At 44.0% G+C, this 18,124-nt stretch overlaps 1 protein-coding gene across 20 annotated transcripts in view; it reads right to left on the bottom strand.

Annotated features, from left to right (window-relative positions):
• Positions 1–18,124, bottom strand: part of LOC135914247 (uncharacterized) — a 623,773-nt gene that overhangs the window by 356,413 nt on the left and 249,236 nt on the right. For 6 of the 20 annotated variants that reach the window (XM_070539896.1, XM_070539897.1, XM_070539899.1 and 3 more), the window contains exon 3: positions 8,702–8,770. The exons of the other annotated variants lie outside the window; for them this stretch is intronic. In XM_070539896.1, coding sequence (XP_070395997.1) covers positions 8,702–8,770 — 69 coding nt within the window. The remainder of the gene's footprint in view (positions 1–8,701; positions 8,771–18,124) is intronic. 20 annotated transcript variants of the gene reach the window in all.

Below are 18,124 nucleotides of genomic sequence, written 5' to 3'. Positions count from 1 at the left end.
GACAGCTCTGCGGCGTTCGAACTATTGACGAAGAGCGAAAAGGAACGGAGAACGAAATCGTTCATTACGCATTGTGGCTCCGAAAACAAATGAAACGTGAAGGTTCTAGTTGGAGCTCGTGCTGACCGGGTGCGAATTTATGCTTTGTGTAGCGCGATGTAATCAACGGAATCAAAGCGGAACCGTTTCCCTAACGACAATTACATGGTTGAGCGAAATCAGCAGGTGGCAGAAAAGAAACGCGCAACCACCGATGTGCGAGAACGTCAGCCGCGGGAAACAATGTGGCATTGGTCGGGCGCAAGCGGTGTGGTCACAAGCATCGATCGGCGCGACGAGAACCCAAACGCAAGGTGCGCGCAAATGGAGGGGAACGCGGAGCGTGTAGGGGGCAATGCAATGTGTGTTGAAATCCAATGCGTAGCTGTAAGAGCAACAGAGCTCGCTAAAATCACCAGAAGCGCGCGTAAAAATGTTGCTCCATCTTTCGCGGGCAGTTATCCAGAATGTTTGCTTGCGAGAAGCGCAATCGCAAAATCAAAGAAAGAAAGCATAAAATTCGCTGCTGGTCCTGGCATGCTAAAGAGGCTCTTCAATACTTGCTTGTGTATATTTTTATGTGTGAAGTGAGCAACTTATACTTCGTGCGCCTGAATGACAAAAGCTACTCTAGATATAAAAGCCATAGTAGGAAAATCTTGGAGCCTTTTCTCCTAAATTGCCCAACAACCAAAGGCGTCAGATACAGCGTATAGTTCTTGGAAATTATTAATTCGCAATGAGAACTGTAAGAAGTGTGGCTACGAACTGTTTCAAGACCTTTTTTGCTCCATAGAAGGTTGTTTAGGCAAGAGGCTTCAATGATACGCCGCAAAGTCCTAACCTCAACCTGATGCGATATATGGGTATTTGTGAAAGATGCAAGAGAATTATGTTTATCTATGACGCCAAGTTGACAAATTAACTTCTTTGAGACTTTAGCACTGAGATTTCTTAAATTAGTGTAGCTGTTTGTTGTTCTGGGCCCGACACCGAGGGCTAAAGTAGCGTTGAAGTGTGTTTCTGTAAATTCTCCTTCAATGTGCGGTCAACATGATTCGAATTTCCTCTCCACTGACGTAAACACATATAATTTACATTTAATATAGGTTGTTACTTTCAAATCAATTTGTAGTTAGGCATGACGGACTTTCACAGCCGCCAAACCAGTTACGATGAAACAAATTACTTGAGATATATCAAACAATGATAACGACGATAGAGCGAAATTACTGGCTGTGCAAACGCACAATATCTCTACCTAGACAAAATCTCTGGAACTAAGGAGCAGAACCAAACATAGTGCGTAAAGAGAGCACGTTTCAAATGGGCTCAAATTGAAAAGGACGTTGTTGTTAATGTGGGACATAAAACGAAAAATATTCCTGCCATGCAGAATAATTATTCGAACGGGTTAGTCTGGGCGACACATTGCATAACGCTGTGAATTCTGCGTCACGAAACTTTGCAAAGTCATGTGGACAAGCCCGCTGTCATGTCCACTCTGAATTTTGAGGTCGTTACATGTCATTACCCTGTTTACAAGATCACGAAGTGACCGCTCTACTTTACAAGACTTCACTGCCTTCGGCATCGGCCCACGGAAATGGGTAGACAAAGGTGGCAGGAAAGACGATGACTCAGTCGACAATAATGCTTCCCATTAAAATTTATGGTTATTTCACTTATGGATACAATTAGCTGGCCGCAGAAACTGAGGGTGGCAAGCGCATCAAGAACAATGAAAGTAAATACAAAATTTTGTGCAGTTAGTACCACGTGGTTGGCGGATGCCTTGTCTGTGCGACTAGCGCGGTTACCACGTTTCTACAGAGTTTCGAACGGCCTTCACCTGATATTTGCCCTGGTGGTTTCACTTAACTCAGTTCGTTGTGCTCTTTGCCGTTAATACAGCGTGTTTTCGCCACGAGAAATTCATGACTCGCTGTCGCGAACACACGACTGAGCTTCCACGAGCAAACGTGAGCCGAGAGTGTTTTAATTGTTCATGAGTTCCATATCTGCGTCTTTTAATTTCTCGCAGCAGTGCTTAAAGTACGGCCAGTTAGAAGCATATCTATACCATATGCGATGGTGCGAAATTATTTTGCACCATTGCGACTAATAAACTTGAGGGTGTTGACGAGCACATGCGTTTGTGTACGTCGATCGTTTCAAGGCGCGAGCTACCACGTACGAACAGCGTATGCTAAACTGGATGCCACCCCAATACAAGCCAGTGGCGCCGTAAATCTCTACGATAAGCTGTTCATTTATCGTTTGCTTTCGCTGCTATGATAAGGTAGGTATTCTGGTCATGATATCGAGAGCCAACCTCAAAATGGTTGTCTAGATAGCAGCCGAACTTTGCCGTCAACGTGAGCTTAAGCGTAGCAAAAGATTGCAACGCATTCACTCCCCATGAAAAGCATAAATATGTTAATATCATAAGAAGCCAACAAACACTGACACCAAGGACAACATAGGGGAAATTACTTGTGCTTAGTAAATTAAATAACGAAATAATAAATTAATGGAAGTTAAAGTGGATGAAAAAACAACTTGCCGCAGGTGGGAACCGAACCCACAACCTTCGCATTTCGCGTGCGACGCTCTACCAATTGAGCTACCACGGCGCTCTTTTTCCATCCACTTTCTTGGGTATTTATGTGTCCCAGTAGAACCTCCCAGGGTTCTACTAATAATGTAATAATACAGTGTAACGATACAAAGGGGCGTGCGGCAAAAGCTGTCGTTTCGACAATTTGACAATGCCGCAGGCCCCCGCATTGGCGACTACAGCGACAACAAACACAATCAGTTTATAACTTTTGAAAAATTATACATAAAAATTACGCAAATAACGAAACAAAGTTCCGTAGCAAAATGCAAACTTACACAATCTTACAGGTATACCTGAAATGTAAGCGTATATACCAACACATACAAATACAATCTTCTATAGAGATGCAAAAGAAAAATAATGTGTTTGTAATACATCTGATTGTCTCGTTGGAGAGTGTAGACATGTACTTCCTTGCATGCTTGCATACTTCGTGATTCCGAGACGTTGACGCCATTTTCACCGTATGCTTCCTTGGGGTCACTGCCCCATCGCAGGGAGATCTGACCGAGCCCGAAAACAGAAACACAGCAAAGACGAATGACGGATGGATGGGGCATAGTAGTCACAAAAGGAGCACTGTGCGCAACTGTGCTCATTTGTTCAGGGTGCTCGTTATTTCGCCTGCGCCTCCGACACTGCACCATGTCACCGTTCGAGTAACGATCTCTGGCATCTGGATTGGTTCCCACGTTTTGTTACTACTGCGCCTTTGCTTTAGGTGCTCGCGATCGTTTGTAATTCTCTAAGAAAGACCTCGGCAGAAAAAAGAAAGAATAAGAACTTCTTCACCTCAAGAACATGCACGAAAGGCAATGCGAGGCTACAGGGAAGAACGCGCCGTGGCTGCCAGATCTCTGGCGCAATGACTCCTTTACTGACCCTTTCAGTCATGGTGTATATATTTGTGTATGTGACTTGCTTTCTGCCAGTTCTCTTCACTCATGACAAAACAATAAAAATAACATTCAGTTTCTCGTAAACTCTACATCCTGAGTGTGTACAATGTGGCGCCATTTATGTATGGAGCATTGCTACATTTTTAAGCGTCGCGAAGCTACCCTGCTTTGTCGAATATGGCTAGGGGTGACGTTCATGAAGTCTTTTGCTTTCCGAATCGGATGGGCCGACGATGCCTCGTGTGATGACTGTGGTAACGAGGAGACTCCAACACCTTCTCTGTGACTGTCCTCGCTATAATTTACAGAGACGAACGTTCGCTAACGCGATGGCGCGCTTTGACCGAAGACCTCTAACAGATGAACTTATTTTAAAATGCCATAATCCCAAGTCGTCGCACCAGAGGGTGACGAAGGCACTGTCGCAGTTTTTAAAGGCAACAGAAATGGACAAGGGGCTGTAGCCTGAACATATGTCTATATTGTTGCAAATGTTACTGTGCTGTGTGGTGGTAGTATGCGGCGACAGTGACCGACTGTGATTGTGTGTCTATGCTCCTTTCTTTCTTTATCTCTACCTTGTTATCACTTTACCCTCCCCCTCCCCTCTTTCCCCAGCGTAAGGTAGCAAACCGGATCTTCCCCTCTGGTTAACCTCTGTGCATTTCCCCTTTCCTCTGTCTCGCTTATTCTGCATAAGTTTCACCAAAAAAATGAAGAACTTTTGCAAAAAAAGAAAAAAAACAATGCAACACATATTTAGTGGTGCTTAAGTAAAATTATATTAAGAGTCCACTAAAGAGCATTTTGATGAAGGCACTACCGAGCTAGGTGGGCCGACCGACGTGACGGGATCGGTGAACAATGCAAGAAAAGTAGTTATTCTCTCTGGTAAAAGGTCCAGCCAATAAATTAATTGTGCATGTGCTTCGAGCCTGGGATTCAGTTCTTTTTGAAGAATAAAGAAAACGCGACGTGCCTGGTTGTATGAAGAATTTGGTTGTACAAAGAAGCCCGCGAATAAACGAAGGGTGCGTCGAGCGTCCAGTCGAGCGGCAACTTAGTGTGCATTTGCGGGCTTCTTTCACGCTCGGGAAAACGCTTTTATGTAGCACGTATTGAGTAAACAGAAAGCTTTACAGGGAGTTTTTCATGTCGCCGTACATTTTTCTCATTGACAGTTTTCATCTAGTTATAGAATTTGAGAAGTCAAATAATTAAGTAAGACTAATTATCTTATTAGGCAGAACGAAAAAAAATATAGTTTGAGTATCTCCAAGCGACGACAAATAACATCATCTTTGTTCTGTCCAACTAAATGGCATTTGCATATTTTTAAACTCTGGCTAAAGTTAGCTGGGACACCCCCTATAACTGCACGACCAAATCCAAAGTCATTAATTTTTCATAAAAGAGTGTTCTGTAATGCTAAAAAAGGGAAAGTCGTTTAATGCGGTGTTTTAGTAGAGACTCAATCACAGTGACAGACGCAATGTTATTCGCCTGACGCAGCTTCATTGTGTCTTGTCTGTCGTGGAAAGACATCAGTCCAAAGCTCATACGTTCCGGCACGCACATAACAGCAACACACCAGCTTTCCTTCCAGTTACTGTTAAGAAAATCTGCGAGTTATGGTATGGCTTTCGTTATTTGGTAGAGTTTGACGCGCCGCCAGATCTGGGAGGCCTTTGTTATCGAGCACAAAGAAGGCAAATAATTTGCGTGTTGGTCATTCTTGCAGCGTCCTAATGACACAACACGCAATGAAGACGCCAATGACGAAAGACGACCCGCCAAGAGTGTGTGGACAACGCGTTTTATGCGGTATCTATATACCTGAGGATTCACGAAGCATGGGCAAACTGTCGAAGGGAGCAATCGTATCGCGCAGCGTATAGGCGTACGACCCTTTTATTCCCAGAAGAGTTCAAGGACATGAGAGCACGCTGCGTCTGCCCCGGCCAGCCAGAGATTAGAGCGGAAACTAGAGCTCTCCACGTGTCTCGTTCCACAGTTGCGCCTTTTTGCCTTCCACTCACGTATATAATTCAGCTTGTGAATTCGAACTCCAAGGAAAGCCGAGTTTCATTTCCACGCAAAGGCCTGAGGTTTCAACGGTCAGTGCAACCATGAGGCAGCGGAAAAACGCGGGAAATGAAACTGCGATGACGTAAGTCATTCCAGAGAGGCGAAGCCACATTATTCGACGCGGCTGCTCGGACAGAGAGAAATCCCGAAAGGTGGGTACAAATATTAGCAGATCCATCGCTCTTCACCTGATCGGCAATTTTAATATTTGGGTCATACTGATTTTCACCTCACGTTTGTGGGATCATTGTCTTGCGCAGGAGCAGATTGAAAACCAGCTGTGCTTCAGCGATACTTTCGTCATGCGCAGCAACGAACTGCAAAGCTACCGCAGCCCAGGTCAGGAGACACAACACGCAGGGGAAAAAAATAAATAAGATTCAGCAATCCATCTGACTTTGAAACTATTTACGGTGACAGCTGCAGGGGTTCTCATACCATACATTTCCGTTTTCTCAACAACCACATCTCCGCCACGCACACTACAGCGTCTTTGTCCACTTCACTGTGCTGTCTGCTGTGGTGCCCGAAATGCACGCCCAACGCTGACCCTCTAGGAGTCTGGTCGTACACAAAGTCATACACAAAGGCTTTGTGATTCCCAGGGTGAATCTGAATTTTTTTTAAATATTGGATCAGAGGAGTAGCCGGTGCCTCTACGAAGCGCCAACTCTTTATGTACATTCAAAAAAGTAAAGGCTAATATCAACAGCAATCTCGAAGATATAGTAAAAGCAGCAGAACAATTCTATACTTACCTGTACAATACCCAGAGGAGTCCGGATATCTCAATTAGAAACAGTAATGAACAGGATGCAGAAACTCCTCCTATAACTAGCGTTGAGGTCAGAAGGGGCTTGCAAGACATGAAACGAGGAAGAGCGGCAGGAGAAGATGGAATAACAGACGATTTAATTAAAGATTGAGGAGACATAATGCTTGAAGAACTGGCGGCTTTTTATACAAAGTGTATATCGACTGCAAGGGTCCCAGAAACCCGGAAGAATGCAAATATTATACTAATCCACAAAAAGGGAGACGTCGAAGAATTGAAAAATTATAGGCCCATTAGCTTACTCCCCGTATTATATAAAACATTTACCAAAACAATCTCCAATAAAATAAGGGCAACACTGTGCTTTAGTCAAACAAGGGAACAGGCTGGCTTCAGGAAGGGATACTCTACAATGGATCACATCCATGCCATCAATCAGGTTATTGAGAAATCCGCAGCGTACAATAAGCCTTTCGATATGGCTTTCATAGATTACGAAAAGGCATTTGACTCAGTAGAGATACCAGCAGTTATAGCGGCATTACGTAATCAAGGAATACAGAACGCTTACGTAAATACCCTGGAAAACATCTACAGGTGTTCTACAGCTACCTTAATTCTACACAAGAAAAGCAGAAAGATACCTATAAAGAAAGGGGTCAGACAAGGAGACACAATCTCTAAAATGCTATTCACTGCGTGCTTGGAAGAAGTATTCAAGCTGTTAAACTGGGAAAGTTTAGGAGCAAAGATCGACTGCGACTATCTCAGCAAGCTTCGGTTTGCCGATGACATTGTTCTATTCACCGACAATGCAGACGAGTTACAACAAATGATTGATGACCATAACAGAGAGAGTGTAAGAGTGAGGTTGATGATTAATATGCAGAACACAAAGAGAATGATAAACAGCCGGGCAAAGGAACAAGAGTTCAGGATCGCCCGGCCTCTAGAGTCTGTGAAGGAGTACGTTTACCTAGGTCAATTAATCACAGGGAACCCTGATCAGGAGAAGGAAATACACAGAAGAATAAAAATGGGTTGGATCGCATACGGCAGACATCGTGAGCTCCTGACTGTAAGCTTACTATTATCATTAGAAAGGAAGATGTACAATCGGTGCATTTTACCAGTGCTGACATATGGGGCAGAAACTTGAAGACTGACAAAGAAGCTTGCGAACAAGTTAAGCACCCCGCAAAGAGGGATGGAACGGAGATTACTAGGCATACCGTTAAGAGACAGAAAGAGTGCGGTTTGTATCAGAGAAAAAAGGGCTATAGACGATATTCTAATTGACATCAAGAGGAAGAAATGGAGCTTGGCAAGTCATGTAATTCGCTGGTTAGATGTAATTCTTGGCAAGTCATGTAATTCGTTGGACCATGAGGGTTACAGAATGGGTACCAAAAGAAGGGAAACGCAGTGGAGGACGGCAAAAGACTAGGTGGAGCGATGAAATTAGGAAATTCGCGGGTGCTAGTTGGAATCTGCTGGTGCAGGAGAGGGGTAATTGGAGATTGTGTGTCACCAGAAAAAATTATTACGACAGTCTATGGTCACGCTACAAATATTTTGGGATATTTTGGAACTGTCCACAGGCCCACATGGAGTTACGAATTGGAACTTTTTGTCTGTGCTATTGTCCGTAGTCTTTTTGGAAACAGGCTGATGAGAAGTCTGCTGAGCTCGGTAAGCCAAAAGAAAAAAAGACTTGTTAACATTTCTTGGTATATGCATGATATGAAATTGATATAGCCAGTAATGCAAAGTGGTCTCTAAGATATATCCAGAAAGTCTACGGAATGTTATTCCGTTAAGGGTTGTTCTTTGTGCTATCAAGATAAGGGTATACACCATCAATATAACAAAAAATTTGAGTATGTTCTTTGTAGTTCCGCAATACGATTTATATTTTGTGAACAGCTTAGGAACAGTTGTTTTTGTTTATTTATGTTGTTTATGTGTGTGCGTGTGTTGTAGGTATCCGTGCGTGCGTGTCTATGTGAACTGTCTCTATTCCCACCATCCTTTTGTGGACAGACAGCAATATCGGTAAAAAAATTTGTTCGAGCTAATTTCGCCAAGCAAGGAAACTTTGCTTTGATACACGTGTTCCGGTACGTTCTAGAATTGGCTTGAGATTAATAATGCCCTTTTATTACCCCTACGGGATAGGCTGACCAGGGAAAAAATCACGGCCGGCTGCGGATACTTCTAATTACAGGGAGCTGTTCCATTTCCTGTTGTTTGGTTAATCCGAGTGCACCGACTTACGTACGATGTCAGCCGCTAATCCCCGGAGCTGCAGGCACACAGATAATGATATCAGAATGACTGGCCCACCTGCAAAGCACAAGTGGGAAAACTCGCAGGCTTAACAGAAAGGCATAAAGGAGGTAAAGGTTTGATGGTTATTCAGAAAAAATAGGGAGATTTACTGCCCTCTGCAACGAAAAGGCGGAATGTATCTAAATAAGAGACAGAGGTGAGTGGAAGCCTAAAGAGGCGCACAAAAGTCTGAAAAGGTAGGCATTACTCTGTGAGCCATTGTGAAGAAGAGACGAAACTAACCTCGCTGTGCCGTGTTTTTCTCGCTGCCGCGCTTGAAAGTCACGTTATCTTATGATGCTATGGAAATTTTGACATTCGTAGAAGTTCTTAAACATAATATCGTATTTCTTTATAGTGTGCGTGATTTCTCTGCCTCTCTGAGACGCTGTAGCACGGTAAATTAGTTTGCTCCATTAAGGGTCCTGGTTCCATGTTTATACCCCAGAACCTTTTAGGGAAGTGAAAATAAAACATTTATTGTATTCGACAGTGAGCTGAACCAAAACCTGCGACGAAAGAAACCGCATAATTGAAAACTCTGTACCACTTCTCATCACTTAGTGCATACCTTAATATATCTGACTCATGTTTGCCATAATCGCTATGAAAGTATATTACATGAAGTTCGCGTGTCTTCTCTTTACTGTCTCATCTCGTGCATTTTGCGCGTCGTCATTTTTACATGACACCACAAGACCAAAGAAAAGAAAATTTAACTTCTCTTTATCAACTATCTCCCCACTTCTTCCCATCAACGTAGAGGAATGGTGTCAGCCATGTTTAAAACCAGCACCCGTAATGATGTAAACGTTTTAACCACGATATGCCAAGTATCTTCACAGCGATACCTGGTTATACACACTGCTTCCCGGGTATATTATCAGCATGTGTTTCGTGGTAGATTTTTCGAAATGTTAAGCAACGTCCAAAAGAATCAGGGTAGCGAACCGTACCTTTTCTTGTTAACTTCTCCACGTTTCCTTCATTTTCGTCTCTCTCCCGACAATCGAGCCTGCGCTAACTCTGGCCTGAAGTATTGTTACATGTTACCTGGCACTGTGAATAAGCGTGTCTTGTTCCTGTTAACTTTAATAACATTTTTGCGTCATCGTTAACTTAACCAGAAATCAGCAATACATCTAAGACTTGGCAGCGCCAACTATTGCCCTCGTCAAAAAAGGAAAAATAATAAGCGCCATTTCCATACAGATGGAGAACGAGCACTCTCACAAAACAAAGTTTTAAAAGTATTTTGTATGGTTGCGTGCATAAAGAGTAATAAAGAAAGACGGTAGTTTTCTCGTTCGTCTACAGTGGTAGACGATTGCGCAGAGATCTCCGAGCTGCAAACTCACACTCGGCGTCGTTATGACCTAAGAGCTCTGTGGCGTGATTGGGCAAAAACATGCTTGTCGTGCATCTTGCGGTTCTTCGTACTTGCAAAGATATGCTAAATGAAAGGAATATGCAAAAAAAAATGTCCGCGGCCACACCAGTTTAAAACTTTCGATCCTCATCCTATCAAGCTAAATAAATGCTTTGGAATCGCTGAATATCCTCCGCGGCTCTCAAGACCAAATGTTGTAGCACATATTGCGAACAAACCTAATTCAATTGACGCTCACGTGGAACTGAATCGAATTAGGCAAGCCGGATGTTTACTTGAATGACCGCCGTTTTTCATGTGCCAAGCTGCAAGGCTCATACCCATCAAGCGTGGCGCCTCACAAAGCAATGAAAGCACTTCAACGCTTCTTTGAAGACGCTGGCAAATGTAACGAATGTTGACTCCACAGAGCCATGTCTAACTGTGAGTTCCACGTTCGTGCATCTGAAATAAACTTGCGTACTTCGGGCACACGTGAACTCTATTTCAACAGGACCTTTACGAGGGTGACTTTCGCTGTCAGTGTCGTCATTTTCTTCTGTGTAATTTAAGTACTGACCAATGCAAGAATTTATAGTTTATTTTATTTTTAATAATAATAATTAAGGTGGTCAGAAGTGCCCACCTCCAGAAAGCGGCGACAACTACCCTATTTTCGCCTAAAAGGGAGTTTTGTACGAAAGCGCATTAAAACTGCTCTGATGTCTTAAACAAGCGATAATGCGTATGATTTCTCTTTCCTCACCCCGAGCTGTTAGCTAGATAGAAAGCGCTTGTTTATGACATAGTTTAGGTATCATCAGTGAATTCAATCTCATCAGTTTAAATTGCGTCTATTTGTTATTTATCACAAGCTCTGTTTCTTCACTTTCTCCCACTTTGGGGCGGCTCATGATTTGTGTTGCATTCATTCATTTATTCATTCAATCATCCATTTATTCCCTTGCCCTATCCACTATATGCGATTCTTGTCTCTCAGCACGTACGTTACATTGGCTTTGCTCCCTCGTTCATTTAGTAGGTACTTCAAAATGCTTGATTTGAATACGTATATATACGTGCTTTTCTTCTTTTTTTTTCTAAGCAGTGTCTCAAGTTTCAATAGTGTTTCTTCCAGTGTGGCGCTTTGATGTCTGTACCAGCTTTTTTTTTTTCACTCAGACGACAAAACGGATACTGCACAAGTGTGTGTGAACGATCGATATGGATGATAGTTATAACGTTGGCAACGATTCCGTCGCCAACTTCTCCGCAAACAATTATTTGTCTAATGATCAAAAGATGGCATGAGGATGTGCTATGAGAAAGCTTTCAGGCACTGAAACACACTTTGTAAACAAAGATATTAAACAGGCAAACAAGTCATATTACAAAAGAAAAAGAAACAGCAATAAAACGGCACATTTTCACTTTGTACATTGTACACATATACATCTGTACACTTTACACATAACTGATACACTTGTACATGCAACTTATACATATAGCATAGTGTACATATGTTTATGTTACGCACGTATTAGATACCTTATGTACTGCATATGCATAAACCATGCACTTTGGCCGTGGTTGGGCGTGCTTGAGTGGTGGCTACAGACAATGGGCTCCTTTAATGAGGAGCCCACCCAATGTATATTAGGAACAACCCCTTAAGGACCGCTCCACACACTCCCTCTAAATACTTCGGCCAATAAAGTTTCTCGTCAGTCGGTCGGTTGGTCGGTCGGTCGGTCATGTGTAAACAGCGCAATATGTCAAAGAACTCTCGAAACAACAATTATAACAAAGCAGGCTTGCCATTTAGCACAAGTACTGAATGAAAGTACAAATAAAGCAATCATGATCTGATTTAGTTTCTTCGTGTTCTTTGTTAATACAAACTTTGATGTCGCTCTCTGAAGTCCCTCCTGCTTTGACTGAAAGGGGCACCAACCAGATTAAATAAATAAATAAAATTCGGACACAAACTGTAGAGATCCCTTCAGCAACAAATATGGTTGCGTGCGAGAACATGTAGCTAGCAGACTGCTGCGTATTAACTTCGTACTCATTGTTCTGGGTGTTTGACCAGCGTACACGTCTTCGTAGGCACGGTATAGCACGTAATCTAATGTCTGCAAGGCAACTCTCAGATTAGTATGGTTTTCTGTTATGATGAAGTAAGTATACTGTTCATGAAGCGCAAAATTATCTTCCATCCGACTGTAGCACCCAGCTACAAAGGAAACCCCATACGAGTTTCTCACAAAAGAAGGCTTCACAGTTGAAGAAACCTGTGACCTGTTCCGTGTTCACACTCGTAATCAACGCCTTTCAGAGTAGTTGCTTTATCATCTGAGTTTACCAGGAGGCTACAGTACCCCAGAGCGACGCAGAATTAATCCTAAACACGATGCCGAAAGGAAGGGAATATGGCAAATCAGATCTGCGAAAACAGGCAAGGTGGAGGGACGTTCATAAGAGAAACATGGTCCTTCACTTGACCGTTTCACGAACCTCCAAGCTTCCACCTCCTTGCGGGATCCCTCAGGAATGATTTGCCTAAGTATTTTCTGCTGGTACTGGAATTACGTTAGATTAAATACGATAATGTAATGGTTGCCAGAAACGTAAACCACTCAGGGAGGTATGCGGTAAATAAATGAAAATATCAGAAATACGAGCGTCTTTTGTTAGTAGCATGACCATCTACATGGGAAGTAAGAGAAGTGACAGGAACGAGCGATGATACACAGGAATTTTTACTGCGCGCATAAACCGAGTTTAATGGCATGGGGAGGGAACAAGAGTTCAGGATTGTCAGTCAGCTTCTCCATTCTGTAAGGGAGTGCGCTTACCTAGGTCAATTACTACCAGGGGACCCTGATCATGAGAAGGAAACATACAGAAGAATAAAAATGGGTTGTAGTGCATAGGCAGGCATTGCCAGATCCTGACTCGGAGCCTACCACCATGAGTAAAAAGAAATGTGTACTATCACTGTATTCTACCGGTGCTAACATAAGGCGAAGAAACTTGGAGGCTGACAAAGAAGCTGAAGAACCAGTTAAGGGCCGCGCAAAAGGCGATGGAACGAAAACTGTTAGGCGCACAACGTTAGGAGACAGAAAAAGAGCGGTGCGGATAAGAGAGCAAACGGGGATAGCCTATATTGTAATTGATGAGAAAAAGAAATGGAGCTGAACAGGCCATGTAATTCGCAGGGTGGATACCCAGTGGACCATTAGAGTTACAGAATGGGTGCCAAAGAAGGGAAGCGCATTAGAGGACAGCAGAAAACCAAGTGTGGTGATGAAATTTGGAAATTTGCAGGTGCAAGCTCCAATCAGTTGGCGGAGGACAAAAGGAATTGGAGATCGCAGGGAAAGGCGTTCGTCCTGCAGTGGACATAAAAAAAAGCAGGCTGATGATTACCAAACTAGGCTTAAATACCATGTCATGGCGTAAAAGAATACACAGGTAGGTAGGTGACGCGTTCGGAACTCTGCATCCAACTAAGAACAGACTGGTCATGTGTCTAAACATTTAGGCCTCGCTTATATGCTCCATAAAAATTGTTAAAAGTCAGCGCTCTTCCCTCTCGCTTCTCTAACTTTCCGTGTAGATCGTCGTGCTGCTAGCCAAAGGTGGCAGCATTACCAATACACCCGTTCAGCCACCCTAGATAAAAACGAAGTTTGAAAAGCTGACGAACTTTTTACTTAAATAGGCTTGGCAGGCTCGAGGCTGAAAGACAGCCGCCAGTATGGAGGTTATCTCACAATAAATCTTCGTCACTGCTTCCATTGTCCGATGCCAGTGTTGTATAGGCGTCTTTTAAGATTGGATAAACAGTTCTTGGTATATACTAAAAAAAATGTGTCTGCTTCAGAAAAAAGGAAGGTAACAATAAATTGAGATTTATTGTAGTCGATTTCAGAAGTTTCTCGGCATGCTTGCTTTTCTGCGGCACGTTTGGAGACGTCTTGGAAAGGAAATTGTTTGAAAAACCTGAACGACGTGGTGTTTTCAGTAGCAACGTATAGAAGGCATCCGTGTGGCTTCGCCGGTACCGACACAACGCAATGCGAATTCCCGTTGACTTCGTTCATTGTTCTCTCGCCAACTTCTTAGTGAGGCACGTCGCTAGAGTTTCCATGGCCCGAACGCTTCGTTCAATATACTTTGCAGCAGCGAGACACCTTTATAACTCACAAGGGAACCGCAAGGAGGAACAAGAGAGATTTTAATTTGACTTGTTTTTCTACAGCTGTTAGCTAGCATCCGCAAAAGTTTAGCAAAAAGGGGTCTATAGCTCATCTCGAGGATATCACAGATTCTCGACAATATATGACTAACGTCAACACATGTTATGAGCCAGCGAACACTCTCTCTTAGAGAAAAGGTCGTTGCGGTTATCATTTGTCACTGTATTTATTATACATATAGTTACCAACGGTAGAGTCAGCTGTAAAAAATAAACAAGGTAGTATTTCCCTACTAAAGGGGCTCGGCTATCAACTCCGAAACGTAGTTTGTGCCACCGGATACGAAGTTCATAGCCAAAAACAAGTTTGTAAGACCGACTCCACAAAAGCTAAAGGCTTTGCCTCCGGTGGTGTTGGTCGCATTCTGGAGCGCGTACCTCAGATCCATTAGTAACAGTGACTACCCTGTTTAGTTAGTAATGTTAACTAACAATTCTACGTTTCTACCTTACTAAATGCATTTACTACCAAGGAAATAGATATGGTGATAGAGTGTAACGACAACGACATATTTTTCTCCCCAAAAGTGTCCGACCGAGTCAAATTTGTATTTGCCCTGTCCTCGGGACATGTGTCTTTATTCTCACTCGCCGCATTATTTAACACGTCAACGTTCTCTCGAAGGTGTCAGGCTAAAGAAGAAGAATGCTGCTCAGACAGGCAAAAAGGGGCTACGCGATACCTATGGCGTTCTACTCCGGAGCTTGAGGCATAAGATTCGATTCCCCATCGCGGTGGCTGCACCATATTTGAAGAAAAATATAGAAAGACGCTCGTGTAGTCAGTATTACGTGCGCTTTAAGGTACAACAGGTCACAAAATTAATTCTAAAACCTCCTGCACGGCTTCCGTGCTATTACCATGCGTTGCAACGGAGTGTTACACGCAATCAATCAGTCCGTCAGTGAGTCAATTAACCGTAGTAGTGGTTTGTGCAAGCTTGCCGTTTATATCGACGACAATGATTATACGAATATTTTCTTGCTTTCTTTATTTTCTGCTTAAGTTTGTTGTGACGAGGGTTTAAATGGACCGGAACACCGAAGTTTTCCTACGTATAAATAATTGGCAAATATATACTAAATTAAGAAACAAAAGAAGCAAGATAAACGATGCAAGTTGTAATCAAAACTATGGGTCAATGTTCAGTTAACGACGATGATAACAATACATTTACTGATATTTCCTTAAATATTTTAAGGCCATCGATAATATCCGTCTATTGTGTCACATCAATTAAAGCCAAGAGCTAATAAATGTGTAACTCAACCACCGTGGTGGCGCATTGGCTTAAGCGTTGTTATACTAAGCCCTAGGGCACGCGGGATCGAATCCTCACCGCGGTGGCCTTACTTCTATGGTATGGGGGTGAAATGCAAAAACGCCTGTGTACCGCGCATTTGGTGCACGGTAAGGAGCCCCAGTCGGTCAAAACTAATCACGTGAAAACCAATATCATTGATATCATGATATCATGTTGTACAGCGCAAACGTGCCTGCATGTATACAAAATTTTGTCAATGTTGTCGCCGATTTTGTGGCGAAGGACCATTCTCCAATCAGATTGCTCCCGAGGCGCGAATAGTCTGTTATACAGTATCTTCTTGAACATGCGCGAGCACCACCTATTATTCTGGAATGTTCTGTGATACGATATACAGCGTGTTTCAGCGAACACTTCCAGCATTTTTTAAAGGTTGCCTGTTGGAGATAGTTCCATTCGAATTTATGGGCCGGTCTACTCGAAGCGGCGGAGACTACTTGCACAAAGAAACTGAAATGCAAAATAACCTAATTAACAAGAATTCGCTAATTACTTTTAGATAATTAACATATGACGTATATTGCGATTTACAAATTCTAGCAGTGGACTTCGCAAGGCCGATTCATTTGGAACGGATTCTCAAGACGACACCAGTTTCGATATATAAATTGCCGAACTTTGCGGAGAAATGCATTGGCGTTCCAGTTACTGATGTGCTTCAATGCATAAAACGACGTTTTGTCAACAAATTAACTGGAACGCCAGTGCATTTCTCCGCAAAGTTCGGGAATAATATCTCGAAACTGGCGTCATATTTAAATATCGTTCTAAGTAAATTCGCCTAGCGAACTCCACGGCTAGAATTATTAAATTGCAATATGGCACATACTTCAATTAGTTAGAAATTGAATGAGTGAATTTTTATTAATTAGTCCATTTTGCATCTAAATTTCTTTTGCGAGTATTATCCGCCGCTTCGAGCAGACCAGCTCATGAAGTAGTGTAGTGGATCCGATTCCGCCGCCGCCGCCGTGAGCGTCTGCACAACGAGGGGATGTTTATGTTCGCGGCGCCGGCCTCCCCGGCGTGGAAGTCACGTACAATAAAGTTTCAGTTTCACCGCCGCTCGGCTGCTCGCCGGTCGCTCTCTAAGTTCGTTCTCTTCTCTCTGCGCGCGTCTTTCTATAGCGGACGCATTTCGCGCCCCTATAGCTTGGTGACCCAGACGTAGCAAGCTCACGCAATGGAAGACGAAATGAACCCTACAGTAGTCAGCAACGACGCCCCGGCTCCTCAGCCCCAATCAACAGTGCCAGGCGACATCCCTGCCCCCAGCGCTGCCATGGACGCCATTTCAAATGCCCAGCTGAGGCTGCCGCCGTTTTGGCCGAAGAATCCCGCCGTGTGGTTCACGCAAGTAGAAGCCCTCTTCGATCTGCGGCGCATCACATCGCAACGTGTGATGTACCTGCATGTTGTCTCAGCACTTTCCTCCGAGGTAGCTGATGAGTTCGACGACGTCATGAGAGCCCCACATCCGGCCGCGCCCTACGACCATTTCAAGGCCATGGTGCTCACACGCAAAACCGTGTCCGAGAGAAGCCGCTTGCAGCAACTCCTCAACGCGGAAGAACTCGGCGATCGCCGACCATCGCAGCTATTACATCGGATGCGACAGCTACTCGGTGACCGTACTCAAGACTCCGAGAGTCCACTATTGCGCGAGCTGTTTCTGCAACGCTTGCCTCAGACACTTGTCGTGGTTTTGGCAGCTGCGGATGATATGCCTCTTGACAAACTGGCAGAACTCGCGGACCGTGTGAACGACTACTCCGGCGCAAGCTCCGCGGTGTCCTCGACCACTGTCACATCAGACCTCGAGGTACGGCAATCTCGCCTCGAGGAGAAAATTGATAGGCTGATGGACACCATGGCGGCAATGCAGATGGACACGCCTCGTCGCTCTCCACGGGCTAGGGGTGGCTCACGTTCGCGTTCCCGTTCCCGCCCAAGACACACTTCTGACGGCTTCTGCTGGTACCACACCAGGTTCGGCGCCAGCGCTGCAAAATGTCGACAGCCTTGTCGCTGGCAGGGAAACATGGAAGCGAGTCACTAATGGCGGCGCGTGACTCAACCGCTACGGGAAGCCGCCTATTCTACATCACAGACAGGATCGCAGGCCATCGCTTTCTTGTGGACACTGGTGCAGAGGTAAGCGTCATTCCTGCCTCTCGCCAGGACCGACACCGTTGTCCGAGGACTGCGCCTTTGCAAGCTGTAAATACATCCACAATCGCAACATATGGCCAACGCTCCCTCACCATTGACCTGGGCCTGCGTCGCATATTTCGGTTGACTTTCATCCTCGCCGACGTGCGCTTCGCCATACTAGGTGCGGACTTTCTTACCCATTTCGGTTTGAACGTGAGTCTCCGCTCCCGTCAACTTGTGGACTGTACGACCAG

The sequence above is a fragment of the Dermacentor albipictus genome, chromosome 6 (genome assembly GCF_038994185.2).
Source record: "Dermacentor albipictus isolate Rhodes 1998 colony chromosome 6, USDA_Dalb.pri_finalv2, whole genome shotgun sequence".
Classification (NCBI taxonomy): domain Eukaryota; kingdom Metazoa; phylum Arthropoda; class Arachnida; order Ixodida; family Ixodidae; genus Dermacentor; species Dermacentor albipictus.
The sequence above is the reverse complement of the archived record's forward strand: the minus strand, read 5'-3'. Positions and strand labels throughout refer to the sequence as shown.